The sequence below is a fragment of the Clarias gariepinus genome, chromosome 15, assembly GCF_024256425.1.
Source record: "Clarias gariepinus isolate MV-2021 ecotype Netherlands chromosome 15, CGAR_prim_01v2, whole genome shotgun sequence".
Classification (NCBI taxonomy): Eukaryota; Metazoa; Chordata; class Actinopteri; order Siluriformes; family Clariidae; genus Clarias; species Clarias gariepinus.
In genome coordinates this window covers 28,571,679-28,592,080 of record NC_071114.1, presented here as the reverse complement: position 1 = coordinate 28,592,080, position 20,402 = coordinate 28,571,679, and the positions used below count along the sequence as shown (strand labels likewise).

Below are 20,402 nucleotides of genomic sequence, written 5' to 3'. Positions count from 1 at the left end.
GGGATTCTTCAGCAAAGCTGGAATTGGGCAGATTTGGCTTCATGAAGAACACATAAATCAAACCGGAAAAAAGTTTTTTTTTCTTGTATTCTGACTATATGTATTTAAAAAAAATTCTAGAATGAGATAAAGAGGAATATGGCTGAGCAGAAGCCATTAAACAAAGCTGAGCTGCTTGAAATTTTTGCACCAAGAGTGGCATAAAGTTACCCAACAACAATGTAAAAGATTGTCATGAAAGCTGTGATTGCAAATTATTGCAGGGTTATTTCATATATATATATATATATATACAGTAGAGACCAAAAGTTTGGACACACCTTCTCATTCAATGTGTTTTCTTAATTTTTTATGACCATTTACATTGATAGATTCTCACTAAAGGCATCAAAACTACTGTATGAATGAACAAAACTTCTTGATACAAGTCTCAAAACTTTTTGATACACCTTGTAGTGCTAATATAGGGCATGTGTGTTTTAAAGAAGCTTTAAAAACATAATTTGTGGAAAGTCTATTAGTATTATTATTACAGAGAGACTGAGAGAGAGAGAGAGAGAGAGAGAGAGAGAGAGAGAGAGAGAATTAAAAATGTCCACTAAAGAACAAAGAACCCATTTTTGCAAGAGATTACTTTTTTGAGAGGACATAAATAGCTAATTTTGGAAACTCTTTCCATGTTATAATTTGAAGAAATTGATAGTGACTGGCATGGTGGCGTAGTGGTTAATGATGTGGCCTTGCCCTCCAGGGTCAAGGATTTGAAAGAAGTGTGGACTGTAGGGCACCTAACTGGCCTTAGAGAATAAGATTGGAGCTAAGGCCAGATTAACCACTTATGCATGAATATTATTATCAACTATGGAATGTAGTTAACATAGTGGAATACATTCTAGCTCATAATACCTGACTCTTATCCCTTTTAAGTGAGTTCTGGAGATCTGAAAAGCCCTTATATTTGCACCCATTAAAGATCAGTTTTAAAAGTACATGTCCAAAACCAGATCTGCATACTCATATTTTATTAATAACAAATAAGAGTTACACATTTTTTCAATCCCTTAATGCACATATAAATGTGATTAATATTGCTAAGTGCACAATCATTAAACATAAATCATAAACAGTGATCCATTTGCAGTCCTAAAACACATTTGGTAAAACATAACATTATCATTGTAAACTCTAATATATGCTTTTCTATTTATTTATTAATAGAAATTGAATATTTTGTTCATCTTTATTTTAAGCATATCACAAAGTATAAGGATGAGTTGTGTTTGGCTTTTTTTATCATCTCTTCATCACTGGGATGCCGACCATCTTGCAGATCTTTATCATCATCAGGTCTACTATTTCCTCCTCTTCAGATGGCTGGTGGTAGAGTTTTTATTATTAGGTTTCAAAAATGATTTGATTTTTAGTTTGGTGTAAAAAAAAAGCATTTGGTATGAGTTGATTGTAAATATCTTTCTAGTTAAAATCAGTCGTGAAATTAAGTGTTATAGCTGAGTTTGAGGTAATGTCAGAGCAAGAATTTAGAGACCAATCTTACAGTGCTGACTTTTTAGTATAGACACTTCATGGTCAAATATACATCAAATATGAATGTTTCTTTGAACTTTGAACTTACAAGGTATTTGTGTTGTTTTTCTTTAAAAAGCAGTATATTACATATTACCTTATAATGCTTTCTTTCATGACTAAACGCCTCAAGAACAACCGAGACGAAAAGGTTCAGCACCACGAATGTCATGAAGATGATGCAAGAGAGAATTAGGAACCCTCCAAGCACTGGGCTCAAATCCAGGACCTACAGATAAGAAACAATGAAAAATGTAAACGCATGTTTGTTTAACTTATGGTTGAACTTAGTACAAAGTTACATACCTCTACATAATTGAATATGCCTAGCTGTAAGGCGACAATTGCTAACATGGAATCTTGAAGAGTCTTGTAGGTGTACAGGATCCATCCAAACAGCAAATTACTCTGAGAATGAAAAAGAAAAAAAAAAACTAATTGTACTTTTTTTTAATCACGTATTTTTAGTGGGGAATATACACAATCATTTACACTTTACTGCAAGAAATAACATTTTAGCAAGTGAAAATACTGTATCTTGAATTGTCACATTTATCCAGTATCACAATAAAATAATTATAGTAGATTAAGTAGTAGATTTTTTTAAGGAACTGGGCCGATGGTTTTCCTAAAGTTCCCATTTGTCTGAGTCAGGACTAGGACTTATCACAAAAACAGCCTTTTTCTAACTTAGAAATATTGCCAAACTTAGGAGCATCTTAGAAAAGCTAGTTCATGCATTCATGACCTCCAGACTGGACTATTGTAATGCATTACTAAGTGGTTGTCCTGCATCCTCAATAAACAAGCTTCAGTTAGTCCAAAATGCAGTAGCCAGGGTTCTCACTAGATACAGAAAATATGATCATATAACACCTATATTATCATCCCTGCACTGGCTACCTGTTCAGTTTAGAATTAATTACAAAATAGTATTACTTACATAAAAGGCTTTAAATGGTTTAGCTCCCTCATACCTAACCAGTCTTCTGATACGCTACAATCCACCACGCTCCCTAAGATCACAAAACTCTGGACTTCTTGTAATTCCCAGAATTTCAAAATCTACAAAAGGGGGTAGGGCTTTTTCATATTTAGCTCCAAAGCTTTGGAATAGCCTTCCAGACAGTGTTCAGGGAGCAGACACAGTTTCCCAGTTTAAAAGTAGACTCAAGACGCATCTCTTTAATCTGGCATACGCGTAACTCATCCCATAACTTCATACTTTCAGTACATCTATCCTGAATGGCAACTACGCTAATTCTCTTTATCTGTTCTGTACTTTTCTACCCATCCCGAGGCATCTGGAGATTGTACCAGCTTCAGTAGATAAAGGCCAACCCTGTGAGGATCCTGAGGCATCCAGGGAAGGACCAGCTCCAGCTAAATTCTGCCTTATTATGGTTGGAGCTACACATCCTGCTCCTGTGCTCCCAGTGATTCAGACCCCATCTGCTCTCTGCACCTACTGACTCATCCCTATGCTGAACTGGACTTCATGTTAATTTAAAGAATCTCTGTTATATTGTACTCTCAGCTGCATAACACACATGGTGTTATATCATCTCTATCTGTTATCACCCAAATGAGGATGGGTTCCCTGTTAAGTCTGGTTCCTCTCAAGGTTTCTTCTTATTGCCATTTCAGGGAGTTTTTCTCTGCCACTGTCGCCGTCACCCTTGGCTTGCTCATCAGAGACATTTCATTCATTCATCTCATTATTATCTAGACACATTTTTCTCACACATACACAATTTATTATTATTATTATTATTTTTTTTTTTTTTATGAATTTCTTTCATTTTTGAGACAATGACCATTGTTAAAAGCACCATATAAATAAAATAAAATAAAATTCAATTGAATAGAACTCCACAATTTTGCATTCTCTCCCACAAAACATATTAAAACATTCAGCTCTCTCTCCCGAGCACTGTGGAGTCAACTTCGGTACAAAAGTTAACTAGGGCCTTCTTTAAATTAAAGCCTAATCCCCCCAAAAATAAATAAATAAATAAATAAATAAATAAATAAATAAAAACATCTAATCTCTAGGACTAACAATTCCTAAAATAAAGGTTGCAGAATCAAACTAGTTCTGTCCTGTTAAAGTAAATGAAGGACTTAAGTTTTAGTGTTAGCTGGTCTGCTGTGAGACCACACACCCTCCATTTACAGTACATCCACTCTTAGGCTACCTGCATGGCCAGATCTTAGGAACCATATGGCATAGTAAATGTTTTTAGCATTTTGCCGAGGAGAACTGATGCATCATCCTTTACTTCACAGTTTCTCCAGAAATTGTACCTAATTGTTGTTGTTGTTGTTATTATTATTATTATTATTATTATTATTATTATTATTATTATTAATATTATTATTATTATTATTATTATTATTATTAATAATAATAATATTATTATTATTATTATTATTATTATTATTATTAATATTATTATTATATGTCATTCTTTGTTCCTCACCACAATGGAGTAAGCCAGGACCAGGATGATTAAGACAATAATAAAACCGGAGATGTTGTTCCAAGCTCGCTGCATTGTGCGGGTGATTAAGGTCAGTTTGGTGTTGAGGCGCATCAGGTGCCACATTTTGATGGTGCCCAGCAGAATCAGGAAAGCCAAAATGTTCCCCAGGAATATGTCAGCTGAGGCCGTGTCATAGAAGCTTGGGAAACTAGTAGAAAAAACAATAAAAGAAATAGTTGAAATTCTGTACTGTGCATATGAAATATTTCCATGTGTCCTTGTCCACTAACAGGTCTCTGTTTTCCTGAAAATACTGCAGATCTTTGTTTCCCTGAATTGTCCTCTTGACGATTGCACCCAGTGCAGCCAAACTTAAAAGAATGATGGAGAGTTCCAGAAGGTTATACTTGCTTCTGAAGTACTGCAATTTCTGCTGCTTTATTTTCTTCACCTGTTTAAATGAGGTATCCATGGTATGATTTTATACAGTAGTAGCCTTACTTTTAATTTTTAAGACAAATGTCTAGGTATATTAAAGGGAACTTACCTGCAAAAACATATAATATAGAATGAAAAGAAAATAAATGACCTCAGAGGCCACTATATTAATGCCATTCGTTGTCTGATAAAGACGCAAATTATATAGCTCGCTGCTGTACTGGAACGCTCCTGTGACAAACATGTTGAACAGTTAGTAATCTACTTTTGAGATAACCTCGATATATTTTAAATATTATTGCAGACTGTTTTCTTACCCACTGCGGTGGTTTCTAGCATCAGGGTGACGAGACAGAAGAGGTTGACATTTGCATTGTATACCGTGAACTCAATGAAAATTGCCCGTGTGTATTTGTCTAGCCAAGTGTTGTTAAACAGGTACTGTAGCATACTGTAAAGAGAGAGTAAGGTACTTCCTTATTTTATTTATATTAAGCAAGTTTTAATCATACTGTGCTCAATTTTTCCAGAATACCGGCAGAGAATAAAATCCAGTCCTGGGAATTCACACGGTTTTCCTTCAAGCACCGAGACCTGTGTGTCTTCAAACACAGTGATACAGAAGTGCATTTTGTGTTAATCTGATTGCGATGTAAATGGTTAGGTCCCTTTGTCGAGCCATTTTGTTTCTGTGTGTATTATACTGATTAGAATTGATCTTTGCACTTTGCCCCCCCCCCCCCCCCCCCCCCCAATTTTCTCCCTAATTTAGTCGTATCCAATTTCTCCCTGTCACTAGGTTCCCACATTAAGGCTACTACTACCACTTAGTTGGGAGGGCCAAAGACCGCATCTTTTTCGAACTGTTAGCTCACGCATTGTTGGGGGGTGGCGTAACACACTCGGAGGACAGTGCTATCCTCTCCTTTTGCTTGTGTAAGCTCACAGATGCCCCTGATTGGCTTTCTGTTAAGCGTGGGCTCGGCCAATCATCTCTCTCTCTAGACCTCCGACTGCGAGAGGCATCACCCGGGAATAGAACTCACGATCTCTGGATGATAGTTCGAGCACTTTACCACTGCGCAACTTGGAGGCCCTTTTGAACGAGTATTTAACGTAAATTAACATAAGGACGAGTGGTCTCAGAGAGTGATTTGTTCATTTTCTACTGGGCGCGTATGCGCAACCTACGTAGGTTATGTACAGGAAACAGAAATGAATAGTTTCCTTTGAGTCTTTTGGTCCAAATTATTAGTTCTTTCACGTGTCACGTGAATCCCATAGACGCTATTCAATGTAATACACAGGAAACAGAATTGAGTGGTTCTTCTCAACGAGTCTTCTAGTCCTAGTTGTTCGTTTGTGTATATGTTTCTATGTATTCTAATATATTATTTAATTCCTCATTACATATATAGATATAGATAGAAGATTTTTATTAAAATAACTACTTATTTCCAGTAGTTATAAGGTATATTGTATGCTTACCTCAGCACTTATATATTCACAATAAAACTAAGATGTGATTGCTATCCTTTGAGTAATCATAGTTAGTTTATAGTAGAAGGGCAACTTGTATATGTCAATTGTTTCTGATAAATATATTAACCTATAACATTGTTTATTGTTATTGACATTATTGAGAAAGTTTTCACCTGCTTGCTTGTTGTGGGTCAAGACCCAGGTCCAGTACAAATCCTCCACCTCTGTACAAAGCCATGGTGCCCCAGATTGGATGCCCCCTGAGTTTGGACTGGGTTTGGTATTGCCAGGGCATGAGAAGGGTCTTAGATATATTTACATTTTTTGAACGGATCCAGCCCGGACCGTAGGAGTCCATATCCTCGACAGACCAAGTGTATGGGGCATTACAATCATGAACATCTTGTTGCATGGGTTTGGAAATTTCACATGAGTCCTTGTGCACTCGAACCTGCCTGAGACGGGCACTTCCCACAAGCTTTGAGTTTCCATCTGTGATGAACCCTGAGAATGTTGAAATGAAATGGGTAAAGATTTTATCAAATCATTATGGCTGTAATCAAGCCCAATGTAAAAGTGCATGTTTTATATTAAGGGTGAGACAAAACCTGGACGTTGTCCAAAGAGGTTGCTGATAAGGACATTATTTGCCCAGTTAAACACATCTCCAGGGCTCATGCTGTCAGTGATCCCAGTGCTAAAACTTTGCTGAATGTGCCGAGTGAGATAATAAGCGTTCGGATCACGCTGACCATATGTAGTCAGGAGTAATACGCACAGAAATGCAAAATAAACTGTGTAGAAAACAAACATATTTAGACAGCGTGCTCTTTCTCTTTGCAATTAAATAGAACTGACTTTAATTTTGACTTACTGATAATCTCCCTAATTAAGGCAACAGCTTTCTGATTTTTAACAAAGTTTTCCTTCATTTTCTGAATATCAGAAGGAGGAGGAGGTTGGTAGAACAAGGACATGCTGTTCCGTCTGGAAATGCGGACATCATCTGGATCCTCTGTATACAGAAGCATAGTTTTTATTTAAGAAAAGCATTACTGTATACAGTAAATGACAGAGTAATAATACATAAGGCTTTGTGAAAAGTTGACATTCTGTTCTGCAGGTACCTGAGTAGGTTAGTGTCATATGCTTTAACACATGGAAATAATTATCATCCTGATTTTCAACTTTTTTTATCACAAGAGCAAAGAAGATCGCCAATCCAAGTACCTGTCATACACAAGTTACAGTAAAAAGAACGGAACAAAATAATAATAATATTTATTATTTTCTTTAAAAAAAGAAACAGAAGTGAAGTGCCTCTTACTTTTATAGGCTGAGTGACAAACAAACTCTGAAAGAACGACACTGAGATAGAAATAAGCCAGCTGATGGAGCGTTCTTTTCCATATGTCAGCCCATACATCATGGTGAAGTATGCCGACACGCCACTAGTGGCTGCGATAAGAATCCAACCAACAATCACAAACCACCAGGGTAAGCCTTTCTGATACCACTTTTTCTTTTGCACTTCTTCAGGGCTGGCGATTTGGGCTTCACTGTTCATAAACTGAGAATAGAAATAGGGCTCTAGCAACAGTTTCATATTTTGAACCCGAACCATAGCCTGAAGGTAGCCCTCTGGCTTAGGGAATTGAGATGGATCCAGCAGCCTCAGCTCTTTTTCAAAATTACGAAGCTGTTTGTATAGGTAGTGCCAATAAAGCTTGTATAAATTCTTATTTTCAGCATCTGTTACATAAATTTTGCTAAGATTGAAATTCTGCCGCCGAATGATGTCTTCCAGTACCAACAATAAAGTGTTGATGTCCGTTGTTTCAGATTCCTTCGATGCGTTTGGAACGGGACACTTCACTACCTTAGCCAGGGCACGGACTATTTTCTTTAAGTCCTGGGAACAAGTTGGTTAAAATAAACTTTATTAAGCATTTTTTTTAGAAACTTGATATTAAATTTGATATCAAACAACTTAGACCAGGATTTATATTAACTAAGTAAAGATTGCTAGAACTATACTTACTTTAAGGACAATCTCAACAGTAACGTCTGTCTGAATGCGCCATCTTTCTGCAAGTTTTTTCTCCTGCTTGGGAGATCCAGATTTGGACTCCTGAATTATTGATACTTCTTTCTTTTTTCGAGGCCGGGTGCTTCTGAATATGGTTACAATCAAGACATTGACGGGGAACATTATAATGGAACTCTGGATCCCGATCATCACTTGTTGCAAGTTGAATGTGATAGTCCCTTTGGATAAATAAAGTGATACTTAATACATCCATTACTTAGAGCAAGTGGTTAAATATTAGTACTACATTTCAAAACGAATAATTCAAAATGTTAATATTGTTACATATCAGTACCTAATTCCATGTCTTGCTCAGAGGGGTTTTTGGGAATCCCCCAGAACATGATGCTGGTTAACATGGTGCAGAGCAGCAGGGAGAAACAGCAAGAGAGGCGCTGGACTCGAGTGAAATTACTGCTCGCAGGTCGACTTAAGATAGAGTACCAGATGTGGCTGTCACAGAAATCTTTTACTGTCTTCGTAAAGAAGAGATTTCTAGGGGTGAGGAAAAAGACAAGAAAGTTAGTTACAAGATTAAAAGATTTTTCATTCATTTATCCTCTTTGCCCAGTTTCTGCTTCTGAGGTCAAAGTGAACTCATCAGCTATCCTGAGAACACTGGACGCAAGCCAGAAAAATTATTTAAGTTATAAGAACAAACAATTTAACGGTCTTATTTAAAAAAAAATGCTACTCACTTAAAACCTTTTAAGTCTGTCTCAGAGGCTATATGGAACACCTTGTCCAAAGTGCAGTCCCCTAAATCAATAGCCAGCCATGAGTTGCACAAAAAATGCCATGTCTGTCCAGTCTCCAGATCTTGTACCATCACCTTATTGACATACCTGATAAACAGAATTGTTTACTGACTCTAATAGATCTTTTTTATATGTATGCACAGCAATTCGCCTCTTTATAAGTATGCAGATTGTGCTTATTTAAACACAGTTTTTGCTGAGATTGGTCAGAATGTATTTTTTAATGTAAAACATGCAGGTCTGAAAGTAGTGGCTGCATTTTTAAATGACAATTTTATATTAATGCTCTTTATATTGTTTTTATTATACCAGCTTAAACACAATGCCTTGCATGGTGGACAGTACAAATTATTGTACAGTATATAATATAATTGTCAGTGGTTTGTATCACAACAAGGAAGTTTTACAATATTTATGCAGTGTATCTGTATCTTCATTCACTTCTGAACCTCTTGAAATTTTTTTTTGAATGCTTAAAATAATTCAGTTCACTTTACCAATCAGGATTCTCTCCAGAGTTGTCATGCCACAGCCTGATGCTCTGCAGATCTCCAAGAGAGAAAGGAGTAGTGAGCAAAAATATGTCCACTGCTCCTCTAGTGAACACAGGTTTTTCTGGATCAATCAGATGATGAGGTTTACTCTCCCAAACAGTGCCTATAAGCGTCAGTGTAACCTGCAGGTGTATAAATACAAATGTACATAATATTTCACATAATGCATAACACAAAATTTGACTACAGATCAGTAGGTCGAACCCTGGCAACACCAAGCTGTCACCTTTGGACCCTTGCGCAAACCCAGTATTGTCAAATGAAAAGAACAACAAAATAGGACTACTGACATTAGACGTTGTGGCAGCTCCATGGCGATGCCCCGTAGTGACAGCCACCAAGTAACGATATTCAGCCAGTGGGTCGTTATCATCCAACACAGTGATTCTCACCTTAAACATGATGTCAGGACATTGTTTTCATTTTTTTTTCTTTAGATAATTAGCAGGGTATGTTTATATTTAAGAAAATACTTTAATATTAACTGCTATACCTTTATTTTATCTTGAAGGTCTTTCCTGCGTGCCCATATCACTGTTATAATGTAGACCAGGAATATGGCACCAACAAAACACACGACCACAGGGTTGTTGGCAAACGTAGAAAAAAGCTCAGCAGTACGAGACACATCCACCGTGTTCGGCATGACAAAGAAGGAGCTCCCAAAAGATGTCAAGTGAGTGCACAAGCACTGAGTTACCAGAGATGTGGTGAGAGGGCCAACCTGAAAATAAAAGTTACATAACTCATGACAACAAAATGCTACTAAGAGCCTGTATATATTACAATATACAGTCATGTTCAAATGTTTTTAATTCTATGTGTTTTTTTTGTGTAGGACCCTAAAAAAAAATCCTCTGATCAAAGTGGGTCTTAGTATTCAGCATATACATTCTTAAACAAACAACTAAGAACTTTTACCACCAATTATTCAGTAATTACCCCCCCCCCCCCCCCGCCAATTCAGTTGCATCATATCAGTTTATCAGTTCAGTTAATCATTTTCAACACCTTGACTAATAAGCTACTTATAGATGTAGGTCAAATACTGTCATGTACTGCAACTTACCCTACAGCCATGTTCACTCCATCTGCTCTCGGACTCCTTCCAGTACTTGCAGTTAGCAGCAATCGACGTGATGTACACTGACGCATTTGTGGAATTCACACCTGCTGATACAATAGGCCTCACTAGAAGATAGTAAACTCCCGCTTCTAATGCCACATCGTTGGGGGTCAGAACCCACGTATACATGCCCGCTGTCGAGAAAAATAGACCTTAATTTCCTTCATGTCTTTTTTTCTTCGTTTATTATGTTTTAAAAAATTGTACAACGATCTACCTTGAGAGTCATCTGGTTGAGGGAATTGAATTTTAGCCAAATACTTGGTGTCATTTGGATGGTATTGGAAGCCCAGATGTAACATCAAAGGTGTCTCATCTGAAGGCTCCAGTTTCAGCACCAGAGAGGTGTTTGGAGCAGACACATTGATGGCCATAGTGCTGTAACTTGTCAGGTTCAGAAATGTTGAGTTTGTTTTCGCGAAACCTGGTCTTGGTAAAAAAATCTAGAAACAAGAAATCACGTTTATAAATATCAATAACAACTTCAAAGTCAACTCGTTTGTTTAAATCTGTTCACAGAATACTTTGACCAAATCATTGCATAGCCTTGCTGGGAACTTTATTTGTTTATTTTGTTACTTTTGCTTCACTACATCCTTCAATAAATATCTGTACTTTTTACTTCACTGTATTTGTATATAACCACAGTGTGTGTAGTGTTTGAAGTAGTAATATTGCCACCTGTTGACTATTATGTGTGACTGTTATTCCAACATGTCTGATAAATTGGCACCCTGTCCAGGCTCCAGGTCCTGAAATACAGGATTTGTGTACTTTGCCCACTACTGGATGACATTAACAGCAGGTCACACCAAATGCTCTATTTTTGGCTTCATCAAAGAACACACAAGTATATTTTTACCTCCCACGTTCTGAGTGTACAAAAAGTACTGAAAGTACAAAGTGGATTTATTTTATTGATGATAGAAACTTTCACCACTATCCCAAAAGTTTTTTTATTGGCTTATTGGTTTAGTATTGCATGGTATAGCAATAGTATATATATATATATATACCAGTATTGCAAAACGATGTATTGCAAAACAATGCAGATTAAATCTTATTCATTTTTAAGAATAGTCTGAACGTACCAGAGAATTTGTGTGTATTCGCCAGTCTGTTTCTCTAGGTGGGCCATATTACCAGCTGACCATCAACAGCTATTGATGTAAAGTTACAACTTTTAGCCACTCTGTTTGTTATTAGCTAAAAAAGCCACTAAAACTGATAACCTAACCTTCTTCTACTTCCATCTCCATAATTGTGTTTAAGCTTTTATGTTAATAAAACACCATAAAATTGATGATGACATAACACTTTCACACTCTTCTATTCACACACATAGAGCTGCAGTGGTATTTTAAAGCTATGGATGAGGGAAAAACATCTTTATAAAAAGTGTCTAACACGCAGAAATTTCATAATGCCAAAAAAATGGTAGTTTCTTTTTTAATATCACAATATAGTTATGACCGCGAAACCTTATACCTCGATTTCCTCATCAAGATTTTTCACCGGGATAACAGAGCCATTATCTCTGGTAAGAGAGAGCCCCCCAACTGTTGCCATAATGTCCTCTTCTTGGTTCCATAGATAAGGGTTTATCCCAAGGCTCAGCATCTGTGACCATGTAAAGAACAAACCTTATTAAATTTTGCTTAAAAATTCACAAGATATCGAGCAGTTGTATATAAAAGTGTACATTTTAAAATAATGTATTTATGTCACTGACTGTCAGATGTTTTACAATAAATGTATTTCTTGATTTTCTGCATATAGAGACAGCTTTAATTAAGTACATGAAATGAAGAGTAAAAGTAAAAGAGTAATCAGAGCAAACTTACACGCAAAGTCACTGGCTCATCTGACGGAGTCAGAAGGGAAAGCGAAGGCGGAAGTGAGAAGGCAGCTGAATTGTTCCCAGTTTGGATCTTTGACTGGTTTAACCTATCTGATGTTACCCTAGAATAGGGAAAAATGTGAACAAAAAAAAAAACCCTGTCACTATTTTTTTTGCTCTGCTTTCCCAGCTTACATTGATACTCTATAAGTACAATGTAAACCTGACTCAATTCACCGATATCAGAAACATTCACTATACCATATAACAATTAGTTCGAGCCTAGTAATCTGATCTTATGATAGTCAATTATTCTGTTGGTAGCCAGCATGGGTAAAAGTAGGTCGTTACATTCTGCAGTACTGGAAAGAAGGGAGAGCAGCTGCCTGACAAAACCCACATTCAAACTAATTATTGAAGCAATTTTAGCAAATCATTTTTATCTTGTTGCCAATTTGTCTTTAATTAAAAATAAATGTCTATAATTGCTTGTTCTTAGCACTGCATGGCTGATGCAAGCAACAAAGCTAACTAGTTGAATCCCAAAAAAGCATTCTACTGTAACTTGCACCCTATATACTGTAGTATACTAGATTTCCAGCCCGAGTACCAATGGTATCTCGTAGTGCTGATACTCAGTCTCTATATTCAGACTCTGCCTTTTGTTATACTCAGGATTGTAATGGATCTGAAGCCATTGCTGTAGTGCACCATGTATACCTGTACCTCATATGTTGTGAACTTAATGTTATGTATAATATTTCTTGTAACAGATACTTACTTGTTTACATACAGATTAATCAGTGGAGAAGTGAGTACTATTGGCTCTGTGTTTATCGATTTATTAACAAGCAGGGCGCTCTGCACTTGGTCCATTACCCTGAGTAATAGTCCAGAGGTCTGGAAAGACAGAAATTGTATATTATATCACTATTTTTTTGTATGACAATTTTGTATTTAGGTAGGTAGTTTGTCTTTGGTACCTTTTGGTTTTTATTTGAAAGTTTGAGGAGAATACTGGCTGATGAAACAATAGGCAAAGCTGCGGTGGCTGCTGTGATATTTCCACTCCCTTCAGGCAAAGTGATTTGGTTTTGACTAATGTGGTCAAGAACACAGCACGCCCCTGCCTGTGTTATTAAATAAAACAATACGAAAAAACAAGGAACACTTTAGTGAGATAAGAAACACTCATGCATTTTTCCTAATTATGTAATTAACTTCATTATTACTGTAGAATTTGGTGTCAGCAGATTTTCTTGTGTAACTAGGCTTTGGATCGCGGAAGAAATTGTCTTTATCTCCTCGTGAACATTGACGGTATTTCTGTCTGATACCGCATTACACAAAGACTGACACATGCTCTCCACCAGCTTTGGAAAAAAAAATATGGAGGTGAGGTAAGATATCAGAAATCACAAATTTCAGAATAATACAATAGAGTTAAAGGCATTTACAGTAAATAATAGAATACCATTGTAAATATCACAGTGCAGAATATCTTGTTACCTTTTTGTTAACATCTTCACTATAACTGCTGTTTATATTAGTAAAAAAGTTCGCAAACAACTGTGCCAACACAGAGCTTGAAATCGCTCCTGTTTTCTGCAGATTTAAAGCTTGTGACACTGCATTCTGTACAAGGTCGGCAGAGTCACTAGAGCTATTTTTAACCTGGAATGGAAAAGTATTAAGTAGGCATTAACAATATTGAATATTTTAATAACATTCATCCAATTGCTTTTTTTTTTTTTAGAAATTATCAATGGAGAACTTTTGCAATACAATTAATCATATTATTACTAAACACTTAATGTTTATAGACTTACCTGAACAGCGACTATAGTGCTGATTGTCTGACCAGCATTATTCGTGATGGTGACTATTAGTTCGATGTTTCCCGGAGGAAGGAACATGTTTGGCATGATGCCCTGATTACAATTATAAGTATAATCACCTGCGGAAAAAGGATAAAATTACATATAATTCTTACGAGACTAACAAGTTTTTGTTTGGATAGGCTGTAATGATAACAAGACGTCTACTCTCACCTTGAGAGGTTTTCAGGTAGCATGAGCAAGGGCCAGTGCAAAAAGTTGGGGTTATGACACAACTGGCAATAAAAGAAGTGAAGATACTTCCAGTAGAAGGTGAAATTACACAGTTAGCTTGTGGATTTGTTGCAGGGTTGGGGGCAGTGGTTTGAGTTTGGTCTGTGGATGTGAAACTGGTTGGTGTGGTGGGTGGTGGGAGGTGTACATTGTAGCAACCATAACCAAGAGTTAGATTTTTATAGCCTAAAAGAAACAGATAATAAATAGATGCTTATAAGAAATAGAACACACACACACACACACACACACACACACACACACACACACACACACACACACACACACACACACACAAACAAAAAGTATCCTTTGTAAAGATTCAAACCTTTTACCACAACAGTAATGTCATATCGAAGGCTGCTCAAGTATGCACTTGAGATATTATATGTGGTACCATTTCCAAGATTTTGACTCAGACGTATCTGACCATTATTGTATACGTTGCATGGAAACACAGCAACCTTTTAAAAGGAAAAAAAAAAAGATGCATTTGGGCAATATAAAAATAATCAAAATATATCTATATAAAAATTAACAAATAATGTTCAGTGCATATATAAGTGCTGTACTTTTATGTCTGGTCATTTCCATGTCACATAAAATAAGTTTATTGTGACTCTAATAGAATTATTATGATTTATATTTTGATCAGTTTTTTTGTTTGTTTAATACTTACTGGGCCACCAGGCTGGACATAAAACCACTGAGCATTTGTCAAATTATCCGGGTCTGATTGTAGAGACAAATCCATACTGACATCTAGTGTACCACAGTTTGTCAGACAGCTGAAAAAGTGAAATACAATAAACAAGGATTTGGTGTAAAAATTAATACATCTTTACGCATATAGTCACTGCTGATTTATCCGTAAAATATGATAAATAGAAAGAGTAACGATAAGAACGAAAAGAAGAAATTAAATTTACATAATGAAAGTAAAAACAATACAATTGCACATATAGGGAGGAAACATAATAGATCAATTTCTTACTTGATCTTAACAACAGCTTGGCTGCTCGCATGTAGATCATCACATGTGCAATAATTTATTGTGTTATATGAAAAGAAAGACCTTTTAATCTTTTAACATAAAAAGGGTAATAAGTTAGAAATTCAGAACCCACAATTGATAATGCAATGAGACATGATGAGTAAATTAATTTGTATAACTGCATACCTTTGAATAGGATTTCACTCCGTTTCCTGGTGAGAAATTGGGATCTACATGAAAAAAAAAGAAACCATTTTAAACCTAAATTCATGAACACCTTAAACGGATGTAAAACAAAATGATTCTACAATAATATGCTCAGTTTGTGTGCTCATAATAATACACAAATCATCACAAAGGATGCATAATTTAAAAACCATATACCAAGCATGCATAATTTTAAAACCATATTTTGTGCACGCTTTAATATAAAATGAGGAGCAAGCTAACCATCTTTGCAGTGATATTTTATAGACAGGTAACTTCCAAGTTGTGGACAAGGATCTCCAAAGGCTGATGTGGCTGCAGGAACCTCACAAACTTGCTGGGCATTACACAAGTCTATAAATCAAACAGACTTCAATGAAATGTGATGATTCTATCAGCCATAGTTAGGTAAACAAGCTTTTAGTGCTTGATATGAAGGATTACGTCCACAATGCCTATCACAATAAAAACAGTGCGTCATCCTTCACAGCTTCTCCAAACAAAGTCATTCATATTCTGAAGGTAAATATTACTAGTAAATATTAGTCCATTAGCTTTGTTGAGATTTTGGACATGTCTGTGTCTGTTTTTTTTTTTTTTTTTATTGCTGGAAGACATCTCGCTTGACAGGTAATGGTAAACTCTTTATCTTTGTATCTTTGTGTTTTGTGGCTGTGGTCATTTTATGGTGTGTTTGGTTTGGAGTGTAATTCAACACGAGTAACTGACGCACACTATAATAATCCAAAAGCAACTTTTTCCTGTCTGACCATTTTTGTGGGTTAAACTTAGTTCATTTTAATTTGATCTGTATAGAACTTTTAACATGTTTTGGGGAAGAAAGACAGATACATCACTCTTTCACTCTTAGATGCAGAAAAGTTACCCATTTACACTTAAAATATTAACACCACCACCTGAATAAAGAATAGTACAGTTCAGTAATCTTCTTTCTGTTCAATTTATTTTAATTTGTTTACTGAAATTGGTTAAAAAGAACATACCTGATACTGCGCTCATGACATCCACCCAGTTGCATTGGTTCTGTACAGATGTGTGCGAGAGAGAATGATTGGCTCTGCAATAGTGCACTGTGTTCCTGCCGTAGAAGCTCTCATCAATCTCTATGACCTGACCAGAGTCACAATTCAGCATGGCATGGTTGTCCACACAGGCTATAGTCTGTCCTGATTCTGAAACAAGTGCATGAATTGCAAATACACGCCACAACTGCAAGACAGATAGTACAGCTTATATAGATAAAATCTATGTATGTCAGAGCTGTCGATTGGACCAGGCCAATAAGGAGGCTATGATTCAAGTTTTAGACAGGGATCTAAATAAGTACAACCTCAATCGGGATTAAAGTTCAGAACAAAAATTTCTAGTGTCAATTCCACTGCAAAAATAACATTTTATGATTTTTTTAATCAAACACAACTAAATGTGTTACCTTGCTTAACAGGAATTTCTCTGATGTCTGTTTTTTTTTTAATCCAAAGTCGATATTGTGCCCTCACATAATTTCTTTTCTTGGGCTTTGTCCTTTATCCTAGCAGTCACCACATCAGATAATTTGATCCACAAGCTTTACAACAGATTAAATGCAGGACACCCTTTCCGGTCCCAGTCCTCCCATTTCCTAACCATGCTTTAAACTGATACTGCAAGAGGTGGATGGGTTGTAGAGGGCACAATAGGGCACAATGTTAATGGTCTTGCCTAAGGACCCGACAGGGCTTAAACACCTGACCCTGCAATCAGCAATCCACAGCATCAACTGCCTGAACCACCACTGCCCCGTTCCCCACTATCCTACAAGAATGTGGTACTAACCAAACTCGCAGATAAAGTAGAACTCTTGGTTGCAGTTATTGGTTACCCCCCAGTGAAAATTTGAGTCTTTGGAGATGTAGCCACAGCCAACTGAAGGCATGTCTTCCCCAACCCAGTTAGAGAAACTCACTTCAGATCCGTCCAGCCAGAGCAAAGAATCTATAAATACAACATTTTCCCATCCTCAGTTAGTAATTAGATCAGTTCCTAATACACTTTTAGAATGTCAAAAAACTTTAGAAAAACATTTTTTGATCACTTTTAGAATAATAAAAAATGCACTTGACTGGTAAGTCCAATTTGGATTTGCATTTATGTCTATTACTGTAAATAGACATAAATATCATATAATACATAAATAATCATTCATTTATGATTAGGAATGCGAAGCAGAAAACACTTTTTGTACACATAAAGGTTGCTTACCTGTAGTAGGCAATGAGGTCAAGCTGAAGGACGCAGATGCTAATCCAAGCCACCAGTTAAGCTCTGGCTGCAAATGTTTCTGGAGAAACTGCTGTGTTTCTTCATTGTGGATGAAGGCCAGATGTCCGCCGCTGCGCTCACAGCCAGCCTGAGCATTAACAAAGCTCCTCTGCAGAGTCACAAATTCATAACAAGAGCCATTATAGGCCTTTTGGTTGTCTGCACATAAATCAGCCTCTGTGTTCTCTTTAACACAGACTGTGGTGACAGTAAGGAGAAACATAAATAGTAAAGCAGGCAGAGGATGTCTCTCCATCTTCACCTCATCACCTGGGCACTAAAATTGGCACTGAGTTGTTTTGGTTATTTTATAAGGCAGGAGTGACGTCAGTTCAAAAAAGATTGTCTAGACCCTCCTAATGATCATTTACTTGACAACAAAAGACAAATTTTCTATTGTACACTAGGTCTAATGGATGTACATTGTATCTCTGAATCATCTGTTTGCCACGCACTGATAATACAGTCAGAAGTAAAAGCAAAAAAAGGATGAAAACAATTTTTTTTAAACAATTCATGATAATTTGAAGGCATGTCTATAAAATGACTGACTAGAGTCCCGTCCAAACTAACATTGTGGAATTTTTTTCACCTCTTTAACACATTTTTCTGATTAAACTATTGTTTTTATTATTTTTACATTATTTTGTAGCCTATATTAATGGTACCAATGCAATACATATATCGGAATCCATCCTCCACAAATCAAGCTAGCAGGTCTGGAGACAGACCTTAGGTTCAGAAGTCATGTCAAAGCAGTAACAAAATCAGCATACTATCATCTCAAAAACTGCAGGAAACAAATTGCAGAAATTGGATGTTTTGTTTCCAATCAAGACTTAGAGAAGCTTGTCCATGCCTTTATCACCAGCAGGGTGGATCATTGTAATGGTCTCCTCACCAGCCTTCCCAAGAAGAGCATTAGACAGCTGCAGCTCATCCAGAACACTGCTGCCAGGGTTCTAACTAGAACCAGAAAAACTGAGCACATCACACCAGTCCTCAGGTCTTTACACTGGCTTCCTGTAACATTTAGGATAGATTTTGAAGTACTTTTACTCGTTTATAAATCACTCAATGGCCTAGGACCTAAATACAGTACATTGCAGATATTCTCACTGAATATAAACCTAACAGACCACTCCTAACATTAGGATCGTGTCAGTTAGAAGTACAGAGGGTTCACACAAAACAAGGAGAGTCTGCCTTTAGCTATTATGCTGCTCGCAGTTGGAACCAGCTTCCAGAAGAGATCAAATGTGCTAAAACATTAGTCACATTTAAATCTAGACTTACAACTCATCTGTTTGATGATTATCTTCTTCTCTTTTATGTAAAGCACTTTTAATTACCATTGTGTATGAAATGTGCTATACAAATAAACTTGCCTTGCCTGCCTAGCATTGTGCTTTATCTTACATATTTTGACCTAGCACCATGGAATTATTTCCTGGGGAAATTTGTTTTCTTTCACAAAAAAATATGTGTACCAGTACCCTTAAGGACAATGAACACGATAGCAAAATTTGAGAAAAAAAAATCTGAGAAAAACAGGGCCCATTTTGCTTATCTGGTGACTAGAACATTGGTTATTTTTCGATATTTTCTGTCTTTGTGATCAGTGCGGATTGTGAATAAATGTGTTGCCCATTTAGTCAAACTCCACTCTCCTAGTGCTCGTTTGTTGGCTAATAATTATTGATTTTAAGTATCATACGTATGTCTGCTTAGTTGTGGTAAGTTTCTTTGGCAAGAATGCTACTGGATGAAGTTTAAGTTGGACAAAGCTTCAGTTGGAACATAGTCCAGTTTCTAAATAATCTACTTCACCACAAGTGGTTTGCTAGGATTTGGATGTTTAAAAGAATGGGTCCTGAAGCAAAGGCTGCTTTGAGTTGCTTGGATGCTGTTTCAGTAGTTGGGTTCCAAAAACAGTTTATTAATCCATTGAAAGACATATGGACTAGTGATGGGGCTAAAACTGGAGAAATGGGTAAGTCCTAGAAAATATTTAATTATATTTATATTATATTTAGGCAATTACTTTGGACTGGTAGGACCGAGCCATTTAGTGACAGCAGTTACCTTGGCCTGGCCCATGCTGACCCCTAGTGGTCTGATAACATATCCCAGAAGTATTTTTTTTTTCAAGCTCATTCACATTCATTTCTAGGCGCTAGGTCCATGTTGCCTCATGGAAACTTTCTCGAGTAGAGAACACTAGAATGAGTGAATAATGTACTTGAATAAGATTTAATTTTAGGCTGCGATAGTCAACACAGGGCCAATTTCAATCCTTGCTACCTTTTTAGAAAAAAAAAAAAGTCCTACAGAAGCTGGTGGACGAATATACGCTTTGTTACGATGCCCTCCAAACATGCTTCTCCATGGCATCTGTGAAAAAACAGGAT

General features: G+C 36.5%; 1 protein-coding gene across 1 annotated transcript; it reads right to left on the bottom strand.

Moving 5' to 3' along the window:
• Positions 1-1,152: 1,152 nt before the first annotated feature.
• LOC128543095 (polycystic kidney disease protein 1-like 2) lies at positions 1,153-18,247 on the bottom strand. The gene is made up of 36 exons (XM_053513417.1): positions 17,932-18,247; positions 17,506-17,664; positions 16,674-16,862; positions 15,913-16,023; positions 15,649-15,692; positions 15,463-15,551; positions 15,148-15,256; positions 14,797-14,932; positions 14,409-14,654; positions 14,187-14,314; positions 13,867-14,031; positions 13,590-13,730; positions 13,341-13,487; positions 13,139-13,257; positions 12,362-12,479; positions 12,006-12,137; positions 10,735-10,960; positions 10,461-10,651; positions 9,885-10,115; positions 9,682-9,783; positions 9,335-9,513; positions 8,778-8,924; positions 8,375-8,574; positions 8,032-8,258; positions 7,318-7,902; positions 7,118-7,220; positions 6,865-7,005; positions 6,599-6,784; positions 6,164-6,494; positions 4,826-4,959; positions 4,618-4,739; positions 4,361-4,521; positions 4,068-4,278; positions 1,891-1,992; positions 1,682-1,813; positions 1,153-1,374 (listed from the first exon to the last, which is right to left on the bottom strand). The coding sequence occupies exons 1-36, from the start codon at positions 18,245-18,247 to the stop codon at positions 1,294-1,296; spliced, it is 6,141 nt and encodes a 2,046-aa protein (XP_053369392.1). The 3' UTR covers positions 1,153-1,293.
• Between the last annotated feature and the right edge of the window lie 2,155 nt (positions 18,248-20,402).

Excerpts from the sequence above, each read along its gene's own strand:
- LOC128543095 (XM_053513417.1), bottom strand. The coding sequence starts at position 18,247 with ATGGAGAGACATCCTCTGCCTGCTTTACTATTTATGTTTCTCCTTACT. Across the intron at positions 14,933-15,147 it reads ATGTCCAGCCTGGTGGCCCA|GTTGCTGTGTTTCCATGCAA; the intron begins GTAAGTATTAAA and ends TCCTTTTAAAAG. Across the intron at positions 4,279-4,360 it reads TTTCAGGAAAACAGAGACCT|TTTCCCAAGCTTCTATGACA; the intron begins GTTAGTGGACAA and ends TTTTTCTACTAG.